We start from the raw sequence: 20181 nt of genomic DNA on the forward strand, positions 1-20181 counted from the left end.
GAAGCCAGAGGGTGGTTGTAGAGAGTTGTTTTTCAAACTGGAGACCTGTGGCCAGTGGTGTGCCTCAGGGATCAGTGCTGGGTCCACTGTTATTTGTCAATTACAGTAATGATTTGGATGAGAATATAGGAGGCATGGTTAGTCAGTTTGCAGATGACACTAAGATTGGTGGCATAGTGGACAGTGAAGAAAGTTATCTCCAATTGCAACGGGATCTTGAATAATTGGGCCAGTGGGCTGACGAATGGCAGATGGAGTTTAATTTAGACAAATGCGAGGTGATGCATTTTGGTAGATTGAACCAGGGCAGGACTTATTCAGTTAATGGTAGGGCGTTGGGGAGAGTTACAGAACAAAGAGATCTAGGGGTACATGTTCATAGCTCCTTGAAAGTGGAGTCACAAGTGGACAGAGTGGTGAAGAAGGCATTCGGCATGCTTGGTTTCATCGGTCAGAACATTGAATACAGGAGTTGGGACATCTTGTTGAAGTTGTACAAGACATTGGTAAGGCCACACTTGGAATACTGTGTGCAATTCTGGTCACCCTATTATAGAAAGGTTATTATTAAACTAGAAAGAGTGCAGAAAAGATTTACTAGGATGCTACCGGGACTTGATGGATTGAGTTATAAGGAGAGGCTGGATAGACTGGGACTTTTTTCTCTGGAGCATAGAAGGCTGAGCGGTGTTCTTATAGAGGTCTATAAAATAATGAGGGGCATAGATCAGCTAGATAGTCAATATCTTTTCCCAAAGGTAGGGGAGTCTAAAACTAGAGGGCATAGGTTTAAGGTGAGAGGGGAGAGATTCAAAAGTGTCCAGAGGGGCAATTTTTTCACACAGAGGGTGGTGAGTGTCTGGAACAAGCTGCCAGAGGTAGTAGTAGAGGGGGGTACAATTTTGCCTTTGAAAAAACATTTAGATAGTTACATGGGTACGATGGGTATAGAGGGATATGGGCCAAATGCGGGCAATTGGGATTAGCTTAGGGGTTTAAAAAAAAAGGGCGGCATGGACAAGTTGGGCCAAAGAGCCTGTTTCCATGCTGTAAACCTCTATGACTGGAGCTAGGGCCCCAGTGACTGGAGCTAGGGCCCCAGTGAACCATAGCTCTCAGTGGCACTCTGCGATAAGATACTTTGATGCTCAGAATCATGAAAAGACCGAATTTTCATGTAAGAATTTTACAAAGTAGAAAAGAACTCAACCAGGGACTAAAGTAGAAAAGAACTCAACCAGGGACTAAAGTAGAAATGAACTCAAACAGGGACTTAGAAGGGCAAAAAGGGGTCCCGAAATGTCCCTGGCAGACAGGATTAAGGAGAATCCTAAGGCATTTTATACATACGTTAGGAACAAGAGGGTTGTTAGGGAAAGAATCGGACCTCTCAGGGACAAAGGAGGGGAATTATGCTTAGAACCAAAGGAAGTAGGTGAGATCCTAAACAAATACTTTGCATCAGTATTCACAAAGGAGAGGGATGTGTTGACTGGGAGTGTCTCAGAGAGATGTGTTGACCCGTTAGAAAAAATCTCAATTACAAGGGAGGAAGTGTTAGGTTTTTTAGGAAACATGAAGACAGACAAATCCCCAGGGCCGGATGGCATCTATCCTAGACTCCTCAGGGAGGCGAGAGATGCAATTGCTGGGCCTCTAACAGAAATCTTTGGCTCTTCACTGGACACAGGTGAGGTCCCAGAGGATTGGAGGATAGCAAATGTGGTCCCGTTATTTAAGAAGGGTAGCAAGGATAACCCGGGTAATTATAGGCCGGTGAGCTTGACGTCCGTGGTAGGGAAGTTGTTGGAGAAGATTCTTAGAGATAGGATATATGCGCATTTAGAACTGAATAATCTCATTAGCGATAGACAGCATGGTTTTGTACGAGGGAGGTCATGCCTCACAAATTTGGTTGAGTTTTTTGAGGAGGTGACAAAAACGATTGACGAAGGAAGGGCCATGGATGTCGTCTATATGGATTTTAGTAAAGCGTTTGACAAGGTCCCTCATGGCAGGCTGGTGCAAAAGGTTAAATCTCACGGGATAAAAGGTGAGCTAGCTAGATGGGTGGAGAACTGGATTAGCCATAGAAAGAAGTTTAACAACACCAGGTTAAAGTCCAACAGGTTTATTTGGTAGCAAAAGCCACACAAGCTTTCGGAGCCTTAAGCCCCTTCTTCAGGTGAGTGGGAATTCTGTTCACAAACAGGGCATATAAAGACACAAACTCAATTTACATGAATAATGGTTGGAATGCGAATACCCACAGCTAATCAAGTCTTTGAGATAAAAACAATGTGAGTGGAGAGAGCATCAAGACAGGCTAAAGAAATGTGTCTTGTCTCCAGACAGGACAGCCAGTGAGACTCTGCAGGTCCAGGCAAGCTGTGGGGGTTACAAATAGTGTGACATGAACCCAATATCCCGGTTGAGGCCGTCCTCGTGTGTGCGGAACTTGGCTATCAGTTTCTGCTCAGCGACTCTGCGCCGTCGTGTGTCGTGAAGGCCGCTTTGGAGAACGCTTACCCGAATATCAGAGGCCGAATGCCCGTGACCGCTGAAGTGCTCCCCAACAAGAAGAGAACAGTCTTGCCTGGTGATTGTCGAGCGGTGTTCATTCATCCATTGTCGCAGCGTCTGCATGGTTTCCCCAATGTACCATGCCTCGGGACATCCTTTCCTGCAGCGTATCAGGTAGACAATGTTGGCCGAGTTGCACGAGTATGTACTGTGTACCTGGTGGATGGTGTTCTCACGTGAGATGATGGCATCTTTGTCGATGATCCGGCACGTCTTGCAGAGGCTGTGTGGTGTCGTGGTCACTGTTCTCCTGAAGGCTGGGTAGTTTGCTGCGGACAATGGTCTGTTTGAGGTTGTGCAGTTGTTTGAAGGCAAGATGTGGGGATGTGGGGATGGCCTTGGCGAGATGTTCATCTTCATCAATGACATGTTGAAGGCTCCGGAGGAGATGCCGTAGCTTCTCCGCTCGGGGCAGTACTGGACAACGAAGGGTACTCTGTCCACCGTGTCCCGTGTTTGTCTTCTGAGGAGGTCGGTGCGGTTTTTCACTGTAGCGCGTTGGAACTGTCGATCGATGAGTCGAGCGCCATATCCTGTTCTTCTGAGGCATCTTTCAGCGTCTAGAGGTGTCTGTTGCGATCCTCCTCATCCGAGCAGATCCTGTGTATACGGAGGGCTTGTCCGTAGGGGATGGCTTCTTTAACGTGTTTAGGTGGAATCTCACGTGAGAACACCATCCACCAGGTACACGGTACATACTCTTGCAACTTGGCCAACGTTGTCTACCTGATACGCTGCAGGATAGGATGTCCCAAGGCATGGTACATTGGGGAAACCATGCAGACGCTGCGACAACGGATGAATGAACACCGCTCGACAATCACCAGGCAAGACTGTTCCCTTCCTGTTGGGGAGCACTTCAGCAGTCACGGGCATTCGGCCTCTGATATTCGGGTAAGCGTTCTCCAAAGCGGCCTTCACGACACACGATGGCGCAGAGTCGCTGAGCAGAAACTGATAGCCAAGTTCCGCACACATGAGGACGGCCTCAACCGGGATATTGGGTTCATGTCACACTATCTGTAATCCCCACAGTTGCCTAGACCTGCAGAGTCTCACTGGCTGTCCTGTCTGGAGACAATGCACATCTCTTTAGCCTGTCTTGATGCTCTCTCCACTCACATTGTTTGTATCTTAAAGACTTGATTAGCTGTGGGTATTCGCATTCCAACCATTATTCACGTAAATTGAGTTAGTGTCTTTATATGCCCTGTTTGTGAACAGAATTCCCACTCACCTGAAGAAGGGGCTTAAGGCTCCGAAAGCTTGTGTGGCTTTTGCTACCAAATAAACCTGTTGGACTTTAACCTGGTGTTGTTAAACTTCTTACTGTGTTTACCCCAGTCCAACGCCGGCATCTCCACATCATGATTAGCCATAGAAGACAGAAGGTAGCAGTGGAGGGGTCTTTTTCTGGTTGGAAGTGTGTGACTAGTGGTGTTCCGCAGGGCTCTGTACTGGGACCTCTGCTATTTGTGATATATATATAAATGATTTGGAAGAAGGTGTAACTGGTGTGATCAGTAAGTTTGCGGACGACACAAAGATTGCTGGAGTTGCGGATAGTGATGAACATTGTCAGAGAATACAGCAGGATATAGATAGGCTGGAACATTGGGCGGAGAAATGGCAGATGGAATTTAATCCAGATAAATGCAAGGTGATGCATTTCGGTAGATCTAATGTGAGAGGGAGCTATACAATAAATGGCAGAACCATCAGGAGTATAGACACACAGAGGGACCTGGGTGTACAAGTCCACAGATCCTTAAAGGTGGCAGCACAGGTGGAGAGGGTGGTGAAGAAGGCATATGGCATGCTTGCCTTTATTGGACAGGGCATAGAATATAAAAGTTGGCATATGATGTTGCAGCTGTATAGAACGATGGTTAGGCCACATTTGGAATACTGCGTCTAGTTCTGGTCGCCACACTACCAGAAGGACGTGGAGGCTTTGGAGAGAGTACAGAGAAGGTTTTCCAGGATGTTGCCTGGTATGGAGGGTCTTAGCTGTGAGGAGAGATTGGGTAAACTGGGGTTGTTCTCCCTGGAAAGACGGAGGATGAGGGGCGACCTAATAGAGGTGTATAAAATTATGAAGGGCATAGATAGAGTGAACAGTGGGAAGCTTTTTCCCAGGTCGGAGATGACGAACACAAGGGGTCACGGGTTCAAGGTGAGGGGGGCAAGGTTCAACACAGATGTCAGGGGGACGTATTTTACACAGAGGGTGGTGGGTGCCTGGAATGCACTGCCAAGCAAGGTGATTGAGGCGGACACGCTGGGATCGTTTAAGACTTATCTAGATAGCCACATGAACAGACTGGGAATAGAGGGATACAAAATAATGGTCTAGTGGGCACATGAGCGGCACAGGCTTGGAGGGCCGAAGGGCCTGTTCCTGTGCTGTATTGTTCTTTGTTCCTTTTTATTCTATAGCCAAATGCTAACTGGAGTTGCATAATAGAGATTTCCAGCATGGAAACAGGCCCTTCGGCCCAACTTGTCCATGCGCCCTTTTTTACCACTAGGCTAGTCCCAATTGCCCGCGTTTGGCCCATATCCCTCTATACAATCTTACCCATGTAACTGTCTAAAGGCTTTTAAAAAGACAAAATTATACCCGCCTCTATTACTATCTTTAGCAGTTCTTTCCAGACACTCACCACCTGTGTGAAAAAATTGCCCCTCTGGACCCTTTTGTATCTCTCCCCTCTCACCTGAAACCTATTCCTTCTAGTTTTAGACTCCCCTACCTTTGAACAAAGAACAATACAGCACAGGGACAGGCCCTTCGGCCCTCCAAGCCCGCGCCGCTCCCCAGTCCAGGATTGAATCCTGAATCCAGGATCCCCACCCAATTTTCCAGCCTATCTACATACCAATATCCTATCCACCGAGCTGTCCCTCACAGCTACGATGCTTTGTTCATTACAACCTATTAACTTACCCCCACCCCCCCATTCCAGACCATGTGATCTCCAGGGAGAGGCGAAAACCCAGAGTGAAAAACCCCAGGGCCAATATGGGGAAAAAAAAATCTGGGAAATTCCTCTCCGACCCCCTGAGGCGATCGAAACGAGTCCAGGAGATCACAATGGCCCCGATCGGAAAATGCTTCCCAACCCTAGTCATTTCCACTTCCACGAACACCATATGAATCCCCTGCCCCCGAGACAGGTTCCCAACTATCCGCAGTATCACTCTGTACTGGCACCAGCAAGATGATCGTAGAATGAAGCCTTGAAACGAGAAACCAGGAACAATTAGCCCGCGCCGCTCCCTGGTCCAAACTAGATCACTCTTTTGTATCCCTCCATTCCCACTCCGTTCATATAGCTGTCTAGATAAGTCTTAAACGTTCCCAGTGTGTCCGCCTCCACCACCTTGCCCGGCAACACATTCCAGGCCCCCACGACCCTCTGTGTGAAATATGTCCTTCTGATATCTGTGTTAAACCTCCCCCCCTTCACCTTGAACCTATGACCCCTCGTGAACGTCACCACCGACCCGGGGAAAAGCTTCCCACCGTTCACCCTATCTATGCCTTTCATAATTTTATACACAAATTTTATACTTTGGGAAAAGATATTGACTATCTAGCTGATCTATGCCCCTCATTATTTTATAGACCTCCATAAGATCACCCCAAAGCTTCCTACGCTCCAGGGAAAAAAAGTCCCAGTCTATCCAGCCTCTCCTTATAAGTCAAACCATCAAGTCCTGGTCGCATCCTAGTACATTTTTTCTGCACTCTTTCTAGTTTAATAATATCCTTTCTATAATAGGGTGTCCAGAACTGTACAGTATTCCAAGTGTGGCCTTACCAATGTCTTGTACAACTTCAACATGATGCCCCAACCCCTGTGTTCAATGAAACCAAGCATGCTGAATGCCGCCTTCACCACTCTGTCCACCTGTGACTTCACTTTCAAGGAGCTATGAACCTGTACCCCTAGATCTCTTTGTTCTATAACTCTCCCCAATGCCCTGCCATTAACTGAGTAAGTCCTGCCCTGGTTCGATCGACCAAAATACATCACCTCGCATTTATGTAAATTAAACTCCTCCTCTCATTCGTCAGCCCACTGGCCCAATTGATTGAGATCCTGTTGTAATCCTTGATAACCTTCTTCACTGTCCACTATGCCATCAATCTTGGTGTCATCTGCAAATCTACTAACCATGCCTCCTAAATTTCCTTAAATGTGAATCCACGCCTTCATTTTTAAATGATTCAGTGGTATAAATCCAGCAATTAATTTTGTTAGGTTTATTGTGTTTAATAATTTTCATTGGGTTTATTGATTTCGGGGACGCTGGTTTCCTGTGTTCTGGACAGTGTTGTTAGTTATTCAGGGTGTATAAACTGGGGGGTGAAAGGGACTAGTAGGAGCCTTTTGGCTTTAAACAGAACTCCAGTTTTCCATCAATTTAAAACAATATCCGCTGACACTTGCTGCAAAAAGATCATCAACATTCCTTGATGCAAAGCTAATGTCTGATGATGGCACCTAGAAGCATGGGTTTAATCATGATATTTCCTTGCATTCCATTCTAACTAAATGCACAGCATACATATTGCTGAAATAAAATAAAGCAATTTATTGAAATGCTTATTAACTGCAAATCTGAGATATTTGTAGAAAGAAAGAACACAAAAGAAGGCGATTCGACCCATCATACCTGTCTTGACATAAAGACAGAATATAAAAGCAAGTGTGTACTGCTTTCTTCTACATATAGTGTTCAATTCTGGTCGCCACACTACCAGAAGGATGTGGAGGCTTTGGAGAGGGTACAGAAAAGATTTACCAGGATGTTGCCTGGTATGGAGGGCATTAGCTCTGAGGAGAGGTTGGAGAAACTTGGTTTGTTCTCACTGGAGCGACGGAGGTTGAGGGGAGACCTGATAGAAGTCTACAAGATTATGAGAGGCATGAACAGAGTGGATAGTCAGAAGCTTTTTCCCAGGGTGAAAGAGTCAATTACTAGGGGGCATAGGTTTAAGGTGCGAGGGGCACGGTTTAAACGAGATGTACGAGGTAGATTTTTTACACAGAGGGTGGTGGGTGCCTGGAACTCATTGCTGGGGGAGGTAGTGGAAGCAGATACGATACTGACTTTTAAGGGGCATCTTGACAAATACATGAATAGGATGGGAATAGAGGGAGATGGTCCCCAAAAGGGTAGGGGGTTTTAGTTCAGTCGGGCAGCATGGTCAGTGCAGGCTTGGAGGGCCGAAGGGCCTGTTCCTGTGCTGTAATTTTCTTTGTTCTTTCTGCATCTGTGAGATAGTTCCAATAACCAGTTGCTTTTATGTGGCACTTGTAATGTCATTGGTCCTCACCACAAACTCCATTCTTCCACCGCTGATTCCAGTTGGGTATGTTCACGGCTGTTTATCAGATTTGTTCCTGGGAAGGCGGAACTGTCCTGTAGCGAGAGATTGGGAAAACTGAGCCTCTATTCTCTAGTTTTGAAAAGTTAAAGGTGATCTTATTGAAGCCTACAGAATACTTAAAAGAATAGACAGGGTAGATGCAGGTAAGATTTTTCTCCTGGTCGGGGAGTCTAGAACCAGGGGACAGAATTTCAAAATAAGGGGAAAGCCACTTAGGACTGAGATGAGAGGACTGTGAATCTTTGGAATTCTCTACCCCAGAGGGCTGTGGAAGCTCAGTCATTGAGTGTATTTAAAGCAGAGATTAACAGATTTCTAAATATCAATGTCATAAAGGATTGGTGTGGGGGGGAAATGGCATTGAAGTGGATGACCAGTCATGATCATGTTGGATGGTGAAGCAGACCCAATGGGCTGAAAGGCCTACTCATACTCCCATGACCCAGGTCCCTCGCTGACAACTTTCCGATGCTGAATCAGAGTGATCACAATATTTGTGTCTTATCTGACCCCAGGTAAGCTTAAGCAACATAGGGGTGCCATGACCAGAATCATGGTCTTTTCCTGGCTTTGCCCCTGTCTCAGATCACCTGCTGGATTCTTATCTAGGCCTTTGTTACCCCTAGACTTGACTATGCCAGCTTCCCATCTTCCAGCATCTGTAAACTTGAGGTCATTCAAACCATTTTTCTGGTTTTGTAATTGGCAGTAACTCCTGTTCATCCATCACTCCTGACCTTGCTGACCAATACTTAAGCAACACCACATCCTGTCTTTGAATTCCTCTTTGACTTGGAGGGCAACTTGCAGGGATGATGTTTTTATGTGTCTGCTACCTTCATCCTTCTAGGTGATAAAGGCCGGGTGTTTGGGTGCTGTCAAATTATTCTTGGCAAGTTGCTGCAGTGCTGACACTGTATACTGGTGGTGAGGGAGTGAGTGATGCCCTGTCAATCAATGGGACAGGATTAGGCCATTCGGCCCCTCGAGCCTGCTCCTCCATTCAATAGGATCATGGCTGATCCGACATTCCTCACGTCCACTTTCCTGCCCTTTCCCGTAACCCTGGATTCCCTTACTGAACAAAAGTCTATCGATCTCAGCCTTAAGTATACACAAGGACTCTGCCCCACAGCTCTCTGAGGCAAGGAGTCTTAAATTAGCATCCCTTTATTCTGAGACTGCCTTCTGGTCCTAGACTCTCCCATGAGGGGAAACATCCTCTCAGCATTTAGCCTGTCAAGCCCCATAAGAATCCTCTATGTTTCAATGAGATCACCCCTCATTCTTCTAAATTCCAATGAGTGGAGTCCCAGCCTGTTTAACCTTTCCTCATTCGACAATCCCTCCATACCGGGGATCATCCCAGTGAACCTTCTCTGAGCTGCCTCCAATTAATAATATCTTTCCTTAAATAAGCGAACCAAAACTGCTCACAGTCTCCAGATGTGGTCTCACCAGTACCTTGTACAGTTGCAGCAAGACTTCCCGACTCTCATACTCCAACCCCTTGAAATAAGAGCCAACATTCCATTGGCTTTCCTGATTCCCTGCTGCATCTGTGTGCTAGCTTTTGGTGTAACTTTATCCTGGATGGTGTCGAGCTTTCTGAGTGTTGTTGGAGCTGCATTCTAGGCAAGTTGGGAGTATTCCATCACACTCCTGTATTGTGCCTTGTGGGTGGTGGCCAGGTTTTGGGGGAGTCAGGAGATGAGTTACTTGCCTCTGACCTTCTCTGATAGCCACAGTAATTATTGGATTATTCCAATTCAGCTTCAGCTCAGTAGTGTCCCCCAGGATTGCAGGGTGTTCAGATTCTCTCTCGGTAATTGTCATTATCTGGTACTTGTGTGCAGGAACTTAAATGTTACTTTCCACTAAATCAGCACAAACCTGAATGTTATTTTGTAATACTCCTGTGAAACACTTTGGGACATCTTTTTTGCCGAGGACTACATGATAGAGGAATAAACGACAGAGAAGTGCGCCATTTGGCCCAGCCAGTCCATACTGCCGTTTATCTCCACTCAAATCTTTTCCTATCATCTGTCTGTCCCATCGTAACCCTCTATTCCCTTCTCCCCTGTGTGTTCACATTAAGCATTAATGATTTGAAAGAGGAAACTGAATGTAATATCTCCACATTTGCAGATGATACAAAGTTGGGTGGGTGGGTGAGCTGTGAGGAGGATGTAGAGGTGCTTCAGTGTGATTTGGACAGGCTGAGTGTGTGGGTATCTGCATGGCAGATGCAGCATAATGTGGATAAATGTGAGGTTATCCACTTGGGTAGCAATAATAGGAAGACAGATTATTATTTGAATGGGTGTAAATTGAGAGAGGTGGATACTCAGCAAGACCTTGGAGTCCTCGTACATCAGTCGCTGAAAGTAAGTGTACAGGTACAGCAGGCAGTAAAGAAGGCAATTGGTATATTGGGCTTCATGGCGAGAGGATTTGAGTATAGGGATATGAATGTTTTGCTGCAATTGTATAGGACATTGGTGAGGCCACGCCTGGAGTATTGCGTGCCGTTTTGATGTCCTTATCTGAGGAACGATGCCCTTGCTATAGAGGGAGCACAGCGAAGGTTTACCAGGCTGATTCCTGGGATGGCAGGTCTGTCATATGAGGAGAGTCAGTTAGGATTATATTCACTGGAGTTTAGAAAAGCGAGAGGGGACCTCATGGAAACAAATACAATTCTAACAGGGTTAGACAGGGTAGATTCGGAAAGAATGTTCCCAATGGTGGGGGAATCCAGAACTAGGGGGTCATAGTTTGAGGATAAGGGGTAAAGCTTTTAGAACTGAGGTGAGGAGAAATTTCTTCACCCAGAGGGTGGTGAATGTGTGGAATTCACTACTACAGAAAGTAGTTGAGGCCAAAACGTTGTGTGATTTCACGAAGAAATTAGATATAGCTCTTGGGGCTAAAGGGATATGGGGGGGAAGGGAGGAATCAGGATATTGAATTCGATGATCAGCCATGGTCAAGATGAATGGCGGAGCAGGTTCGAATGGCCTACTCTTGCTTCTAATTTCTATGTTTTGTTCCCCTTCTTCAATATAGGAATTACGCCAGCTATAAATCAGTCCTCATTAAATATGAGAGTAAAACCTCTGTTATTTCTTTCTTAAATCCTTTTAAAGAATGGGGATACAGCCATCTGGACCATAGGTTTTTTTCATTCATGGAACATGGTGTCGCTGGCTGGGCCAGCATTTATTGCCCATTCCTAGTTGCCCGAGGGCAATTGAGAGTCAACCACATTGCTGTGGCTCTGGAGTCACGTGTAGGCCAGACCAGGTAGGGATGGCAAATTTCCTTCTCTAAAGGACATTAGTGAACCAGATGGGCTTTTCTGGCAATCGTCAGTAGACTCTTAATTCCAGATAATTTTTCATTTAATTCAAATTCCTCCATCTGCCGTGGCGGGATTCGAACCCGGGATCCCAGAACATTAGCTGAGTTTCTGGATTAGTAGTCTAGCAATAAAACCACTGGGCCTCCCCCTTAGCCTTGAGTTTGTTTCATTTATTCAATGCATCCACTTTTTTATGTAAATGTACTTCCTCGCTGGTCATTTCTGTTGACGAAGGTACTTATAGGGATAAAAATTCAGGGAGATGCAGAACAAAATGTTAACTTTTCGGATAACTACTGAGCTTTTTTTATTTGTTTGGGTGTTGCTGGCTGGGCCAGTATTTATTGCCCCTCCCTAATTGCCCTTCAACTGAGTGGCTCACTGGGCCATTTCAGAGGGCAGTGAAGAATCAACCATAATGCTGTGGCTCTGGAGTCACATGTAGGCCTGACCAAGTACGGACAGCAGATTTCCTTCCCTAAAGGATATTGGTGATCCAGGTGGGTTTTTGCGACAATCAACAATGGTTTTCATGGTCATAAGAACATAAGAAATAGGAGCAGGAGTAGGCCATCTAGCCCCTCGAGCCTGCCCCGCCATTCAATAAGATCATGGCTGATCTGACGTGGATCAGTACCACTTACCCGCCTGATCCCCATAACCCTTAATTCCCTTACCGATCAGGAATCCATCCATCCGCGCTTTAAACATATTCAGCGAGGTAGCCTCCACCACCTCAGTGGGCAGAGAATTCCAGAGATTCACCACCCTCTGGGAGAAGAAGTTCCTCCTCAACTCTGTCTTAAACCGACCCCCCTTTATTTTGAGACTGTGTCCTCTAGTTTTATCTTCCTTACTAAGTGGAAAGAATCTCTCCGCCTCCACCCTATCCAGCCCCCGCATTATCTTATAAGTCTCCATAAGATCCCCCCTCATCCTTCTAAACTCCAACGAGTACAAACCCAATCTCCTCAGCCTCTCCTCATAATCCAAACCCCTCATCTCCGGTATCAACCTGGTGAACCTTCTCTGCACTCCCTCCAATGCCAATATATCCTTCCTCATATAAGGGGACCAATACTGCACACAGTATTCCAGCTGCGGCCTCACCAATGCCCTGTACAGGTGCATCAAGACATCCCTGCTTTTATATTCTATCCCCCTCACAATATAGGCCAACATCCCATTTGCCTTCTTGATCATCATTAGACTTTTAATTCCAGATATTTATTCATCTGCCATGGTGTATTTCGAACCCGAGTCTCCAGACCAGACTGGATCACCAGTCCAGCAACAATATCAGTACACCAGCACCTCTTCCATGTATGGAAGGAACTGTGTCAGAGTGGTGTCACTCAGAGAGGAGATCAGTGTGAAGCACCTTCCAGACTAGCTCCAGTTATGTTTTGTCTTATTTAACCTTTGTAAATAGCATGTAAATGAATGTGTTTTAGAAACTAGGAGCAGGAGTAGGCCATTCTGTCCATCGAGCCTGCTCCGCCATTCAATATGATCGTGGCTGAATCTCCATCTAATGCTATATTCCCACTTTCTCCCCATCCCCCGCGATGTCATTAAAATCTAAAACATTACCTATCTCTTTCTCAAACAAATCAGTGACTTGGTGTCCACAGCCTTCTGTGGTAGGGAATTCCACAGCTTCACTATCCTTTGAGTGAATAAATCTTTCCTCATCTCAGTCCTAAATGGTCTATCCGATATCCTGAGACTGTGTCCCTGGCTCTAGATTCCCCAACCAGGGAAAACATCCTCCCTGCGTCTAGTCTGTCCAGCCCTGTTAGAATTTTATACGTTCCAATCAGATCTCCTCTCATTCTTCTAAACTCTAGGGAACACCGTCCCAGTCAGTCCTGCCAACCCCGACTTCAGCACAGTGAGCCTCCGCTGCACTCTCTCTCTGGCAAGTATATCCTTTTTTTAGATAGGGAGACCAAAACTCCACACAATACTCCAGGTGTAGCCCTGTATAACTGTGGTAAGACATCTCTACTTCTGAATTCAATCCTCTTGCAAGGAAGGCCAACATACTATTTGCCTTCCTAATTGCTTGTTGAACCTACCTCTCCACTTTCATTGACTGGTGTACAAGGACACCCAGATTCCTTTGCATATCCACACTTCCCAATACATCGCCATTTAAATAATACTCTTCCTTTCTGTTTTTCACACTGGAGAGTATAACTTCACATTTAGCCATGTTGTACTGCATGTGCCATGTGTTTGCCCATTCACTCAACTTGTCCAAAGCACCTTGAAGCCTCCTTGCATCCTTCTGACTGCTCACAATTCCGCCCAGTTTTGTGTCATCAGAAAAATTGGAGATGTTACATTTGGTTCCCTCATCCAGGTCATTTATATATATTGTGAGCAGCTGGGGTCCAAGCACTGATTCCTGTGGTACCCGACCATAGGATCATTGCCTCCAGCAAGATCGCTTCTCGAATAAGAAGCTAACAAATCCTGAAATAAAAACACAATAACACAATCTCCTGATTCAATATCACATGTACCTGTTCTAGCTCCCTGATAAATACTAAAGCACAATAACTATTTAATATTTCTGCTGTTTTCCTATCATTTCCTGTTCTATTCCTGTCAATGCCTGATGAAATATATCCTAGGATTCTTTGGGAGACAAGGGATGAGATTGCAGAGCCTTTGGCTTTGATCTTTGGGTCCTCACTGTCCACGGGGATGGTGCCAGAGGACTGGAGAGTGGCGAATGTTGTTCCTCTGTTTAAGAAAAGGTCCTTAGGGATGGGATTTATGACCATTTAGAAAGATGCGGATTAATCCGGGATAGTCAGCACGGATTTGTGAAGGGCAAGTCGTGCCTCACAAATTTGATTGAATTTTTTGAGGAGGTAACTAAGTGTGTTGATGAAGGTAGGACAGTTGATGTCATATACATGGATTTTAGTTTGATAAGGTCCCCCATGGTCGGCTTATGATGAAAGTAAGGAGGTGTGGGATAGAGGGAAAGTTGGCCGATTGGATAGGTAACTGGCTATCTGATCGAAGACAGAGGGTGGTGGTGGATGGAAAGTTTTCGGATTGGAGGCAGGTTGCTAGCGGAGTGCCACAGGGATCAGTGCTTGGTCCTCTGCTCTTTGTGATTTTTATTAATGACTTAGAGGAGGGGGCTGAAGGATGGATCAGTAAATTTGCTGATGACACCAAGATTGGTGGAGTAGTGGATGAGGTGGAGGGCTGTTGTAGGCTGCAAAGAGACATTGATAGGATGCAAAGCTGGGCTGAAAAATGGCAAATGGAGTTTAACCCTGATAAATGTGAGGTGATTCATTTTGGCAGGACTAATTTAAATGTGGATTACAGGGTCAAAGGTAGGGTTCTGAAGACTGTGGAGGAACAGAGAGATCTTGGGGTCCATATCCACAGATCTCTAAAGGTTGCCACTCAAGTGGATAGAGCTGTGAAGAAGGCCTATAGTGTGTTAGCTTTTATTAACAGGGGGTTGGAGTTTAAGAGCCGTGGGGTTATACTGCAACTGTACAGGATCTTGGTGAGACCACATTTGGAATATTGTGTGCAGTTCTGGTCACCTCACTATAAGAAGGATGTGGAAGTGCTGGAAAGAGTGCAGAGGAGATTTACCAGGATGCTGCCTGGTTTGGAGGGTAGGTCTTATGAGGAAAGGTTGAGGGAGCTAGGGCTGTTCTCTCTGGAGCGGAGGAGGCTGAGGGGAGACTTAATAGAGGTTTATAAAATGATGAAGGGGAGAGATAGAGTGAACGTTCAAAGACTATTTCCTCGGGTGGATGGAGCTATTACAAGGGGGCATAACTACAGGGTTCATGGTGGAAGATATAGGAAGGATATCAGAGGTAGGTTCTTTACGCAGAGAGTGGTTGGGGTGTGGAATGGACTGCCTGCAGTGATAGTGGAGTCAGACACTTTAGGAACATTTAAGCGGTTATTGAATAGGCACATGGAGCACACCAGGATGATAGGGAGTGGGATAGCTTGATCTTGGTTTCGGATAAAGCTCGGCACAACATCGTGGGCCGAAGGGCCTGTTCTGTGCTGTACTGTTCTATGTTCTAATCCCTTAATGATCCTATTCATATCACAGACTTCCTTTTTGTATTGATGTGCCTGTAAAATATTTTACTCTTTTGTTTCAATTTCCTTGATAATTTAATTTCATAGATCCTTTTTGTATTCCTAGTTTTTGTTACTTCTCTCCCAATCTCATTGCACTGTGAATCCAGCCCTCCTCTGCTGGCTATTTAATATCTGCCTCTTTCTCCAATCCTCAGTTACTCCCATCTTATTAAATTAAAATCAGTATATAAATAAGAATTGTAAAATGTCCCAAATGTGTCACAGGTGTATTATAAAACACAAACTGACACACAGCCAGATGAAATTTTAGAATAGAAGGTCAAAGAGTAAGTTTTAAGGGCGTAATTCCAGAGATTAGGATCCCAATGTTAATGAGTGAAATTGGCAATGCACAATAGGCTAGAGTTTGAGGATGACAGCGACCTTGGAGATGTGGAGGGTTGAAGGAAGCTACAGAGAGACAAGGCCAAAGAGATCATTTGAAAATCGTGCTGAAAATCATTTTCAAATAAGGCATTGCTGGACCGAGAGCTACTGTTGGAGGGAACATGGGTGATTTGTGAAGCAAATTGGTTTGTAATTATTAATTGGGGGCAGGGGGATGCACACAGATCAAATAAGAACAGAACAACAGCACTGAAAGCAACTGTACTAAAGTGGATAAAAGCAGTGTGACCACTTTAACCTCGAACCAACATTGAACAAAGAACATTAACTTGAATAATTTGGCTTTGATGCAGATTATGCGTGTTTGCATGAGAGAGTTTGCACCACTCTTTGTGGTGTTAAGGATATAGTTAAAGCAAGCTGAAATTTAACTGCAATAATCTTTAACTCTGGTGAGTAGTGAAATGTGAGGTTTAACACTGGGACATACCTCTGTTTTTGAGGAAGGGAGCAGACTAGGGATGGGTGGTAAATTCTGACCTTGATACCCATATCTAGTGAAAAGATTAAAAGAGTTCTCACCCCTCTCTGGGTAAAGACGTTTCTCCTGAATTCCATACTGAATTTATTAGTGACTCATATTGGTGGCTCCTAGTTCTGATGAAGGTTCACTTCAATCTGAAATGTTAACTCTGTTTATCTCTCCACAGATGCTGCCAGTCCTCCTGAGTATTTCTAGGATTTTCTGGTTTTATTTCAGATTTCTATTTTCCGCAGGATTTCACTTTTATAATCGAAACATCATCTCCTGTTCCACCAATAAAATTTATTCATAATTTTAAAAATTGCAAACCATAGAAGCACTGCTTCATTCTCTAACAGTCAGTAACAGAAAAAATACAAAGGGGGTCATTTTAATGCAGTAATTTACACTTTGATTAAAATGTGAACTGTCCCCCATTGTTGAAACTGCCATAACCACAACCATCCAGCACTTCCAATCTACTGTGCTTGCAACCTCCCTCGTCTCCAGCAACCACCCCCATTCCTCCACCCTCTCTCCGTGTCTAATGATGCATGAAATGTGAATAACTCTGAGGAGGATGCTACCTTTTGCAGATCGGAGCATATTACTAACTGCATTTCCGTTGTCCTTTAATCAGCTTGTATTGCCTGGCGTTGGTTTGTTTTATTCTTCACAGTTTCTATTTTGTTGTTGTGCAGAATGTAGACATTTCAAGACCTCCTGAGGAAGCCCTTGTAACCGTCCCTGCTCATCAATGAGACTTGCTGCCTCTCCATTGTGGCCCCAGCTCGGGGGCATCCCTCACCATCTAACCTCATGATGCAATTTGAGTTTTTATTTCAAATCCTTAAATAACACTGAAAATAAATGATTTTACTTCTGGCTCTTTTATTAAGTGTTGATAGATTAAATGTAATCAAAGTGTTCACAAGAAGCTTTGGGTAACAGTGCAGTGAAATTGTGATGGAAGATTACCAAATCCAATTGTAACCAATACTGCATCAATCTCTCTGTGCAGACTGGGCTGTAACCACTGCCTGAGCCTCACTGACTGATTTCAAAAGTCGATGATTGTACACGTATTCATCAGCTATCAGATGCTTACTTCTGGGAATTTGCATTGTGCCTTTCAAAAGCAGTGATAATGTAGAGAGGAAATAATCAGCGTGAGAAAGTGAACAGAAAGAATTTGGGGAAATGATTTTCAAAACTGTTTACATTTTATTAACTCTTTTTGCATTGGGCATGTTAGTTTAACCTGGTGGAGGGATTAGTTTAACCTGGTGTAGGGATTGGGTTAACCTGGTGGAGGGATTAGTTTAACCTGGTGTAGGGATTGGGTTAACCTGGTGTAGGGATTGGTCTAACCTGGTTTAGGGATTGGTTTAACCTGGTTTAGGGATTGGTTTAATCTGGTTTATGGATTGGTTTAACCTGGTACAGGGATTGGGTTAACCTGATTTAGGGATTGAGTTAACCTGGTGTAGGGATTGGGTTAACCTGGTGTGGGGATTGGTTTAACCTGGTTTAGGGATTGGATAAACCTGGTGTGAGGATTGGTTTAACCTGGTATAGGGATTGGGTTAACCTGATTTAGGGATTGAGTTAACCTGGTGTAGGGATTGGGTTAACCTGGTGTGGGGATTGGATTAACCTGGTGTGGGGATTGGTTTAACCTGGTTTAGGGATTGGGTTAACCTGATTTAGGGATTGGTTTAACCTGGTGTGGGGATTGGTTTAACCTGGTTTAGGGATTGGGTTAACCTGGTTTAGGGATTGGGTTAACCTGGTTTAGGGATTGGGTTAACTTGGTTTGGCTGCACTGTTTTCACTGTAGGAAAATACACAGCTCAGTGCTGGAAAATGAAATGTATTTGATGTCATTTATGAGGAATTTTACTATGCAGCTGGTAACTGGTATCTCATTGTTGTGAAGTGAATCCTCACCAGTGGTCGCACAGTCTTAAATAGTCAGGGACTAAGTTCCTATTCTGCAGTAAGTGAAGCTTCAATTGATTACTTTGAAAGATGATTGATTACTGTGTAAATTTGTTCTCCAGTATTATTGTAGGATGTTGCATTGCTTGTAATAAATAATTTTAATTATATAAAAGTAACAGATGTATAGAAATTCAAACTGAAACAAGTTTAACAAAATTTTTATTTATCATTGTACTAGCTACTTCTCAGTATGTGTTGCTTGACTTAAAGGTGATTTTAATTAAAATTTGTAGCATTTGATTGTATATTCTTCACATCTGACATTCTCCTCAGTTTTGTGTCTAATCTGTAATTTTGTTAATGTGCAGTCTGCATTTGGGTACATCTCCAATCTGTCCATCCAATGTTTTGACATGTCCCTCTAAATATGAGCCTCACTTTCACTGAGTGACTGCAGACTGCACCTACACCTTCTCCACTAACATCCTCCTCCCTGGTACAGGGCTTTTAATCTCTCTGATCTGGGGGAAGGTTAACATTTACACTTACTGCCACTATGTTTAGAATTTTATCAGAGCTCCAGTCTGGAGCAGTGGGGTTCCTCTGAAATGTAAGTGAAGCTTCAAATGTAGGTGAACAGAAACGCTGAACCGAGAGAGTTTGCAGTGGTTAGTAGATGATCTGGTTATTATCACTGTGCAGTTTGTGGGAGCGTTCTGTGCACAAGTTGGCTGCCATCTCTCCATGCCAATAGTGACTAAGTTTCAAAAATACTTCACTAGGTGCAAAGCACTTTGGAATATCCTGAGATCATGAAAGGTGTGAAAGAGAGAGCTTTACTCCCTCTCCCCTCCCTTTTTTGATTTCATTCATTATTGTCACATGTATTAACATACAGTGAAAAGTATTGTTTGTTGCGCGCTATACAGACAAAGCATACCGTTCATGGAGAAGGAAAGGAGAGAGTGCAGAATGTAGTGTTACAGTCAGAGTTAGGGTGTAGAGAAAGATCAACTTAATGCGAGGTAGGTCCATTCAAAAGTCAGCAGGGAAGAAGCTGTTCTTCAGTCGGCCTCCCCCCTCCCCCTTTCCCCCTCCCCCTCCCCCTTTCCCCCTCCCCACTGCATCCTCCCCACGGCATCCTCTGTCCCTTTCCCTTTCCTTTTGCCTTCCCCCTTCCTCTCCCTCCTCCCTTCACTTTTGAATAATCAGTGCTCAATCTCTAGCAATTAGCTAACAAACTCAGACATCAGGTGAGGAAAACTCTGTGTGGTGGAGAGCTTTGGGTCTGAAATCACCAGGTTCTCCCGCCCACAACTGATAAACCCAGGAACTGTGGGCCAATCAGCTTCATGTTTATGGTGGGGGAATTTTAGGGACAATAAGCTAGATCAAAATGAATTTTTATCTGGGGAAGTATACGCCAATAATGGAGGCCAGCATGGACTTTAACTTGATTGAGCTCTTTGATAAAATAATGGAGAATGTTAATGAGGTTGATTTTATGTCTATGGACTTTTGGCATTTGAGGCAGTGGTGCAGTGGTATTGTCACTGGACTAATAATCCAGAGACCCAGGGTAAAGCTCTGGGGACCTGAGTTCAAATCCTATGATGTGGAGATGCCGGTGTTGGACTGGGGTAAGCACAGTAAGAAGTCTCACAACACCAGGTCCAACAGGTTTATTTGGCAGCACGAGCTTTAACCTGTGCTTAACCCTCTCTCCACTCACATTTTCCGTACCTTTAAGACTTGATTACCTGTAAAGACTCGCATTCCAACCATTATCTTGTAAATTGAGTTTGTATCTGTATATGCCCTGTTTGTGAACACGACTCCTCACTCACCTGATGAAGGAGTAGTGCT

At 44.6% G+C, this 20181-nt stretch overlaps 1 protein-coding gene across 25 annotated transcripts in view; it reads left to right on the forward strand.

The window, feature by feature from the left end:
- The window catches only part of LOC144491780 (6-phosphofructo-2-kinase/fructose-2,6-bisphosphatase 4), a 275487-nt gene extending 256858 nt beyond the window's left edge, over positions 1-18629 (forward strand). For 14 of the 25 annotated variants that reach the window (XM_078210054.1, XM_078210044.1, XM_078210052.1 and 11 more), the window contains one exon: positions 16559-18629. In XM_078210054.1, coding sequence (XP_078066180.1) covers positions 16559-16684 — 126 coding nt within the window. In that variant the 3' untranslated portion in view covers positions 16685-18629. The remainder of the gene's footprint in view (positions 1-16558) is intronic. The other 11 variants (XM_078210066.1, XM_078210050.1, XM_078210064.1 and 8 more) reach the window with 1 other exon arrangement.
- The last annotated feature ends 1552 nt before the right edge of the window (positions 18630-20181 follow it).

This window comes from Mustelus asterias, chromosome 3 (genome assembly GCF_964213995.1).
Source record: "Mustelus asterias chromosome 3, sMusAst1.hap1.1, whole genome shotgun sequence".
NCBI classification, from domain to species: Eukaryota; Metazoa; Chordata; class Chondrichthyes; order Carcharhiniformes; family Triakidae; genus Mustelus; species Mustelus asterias.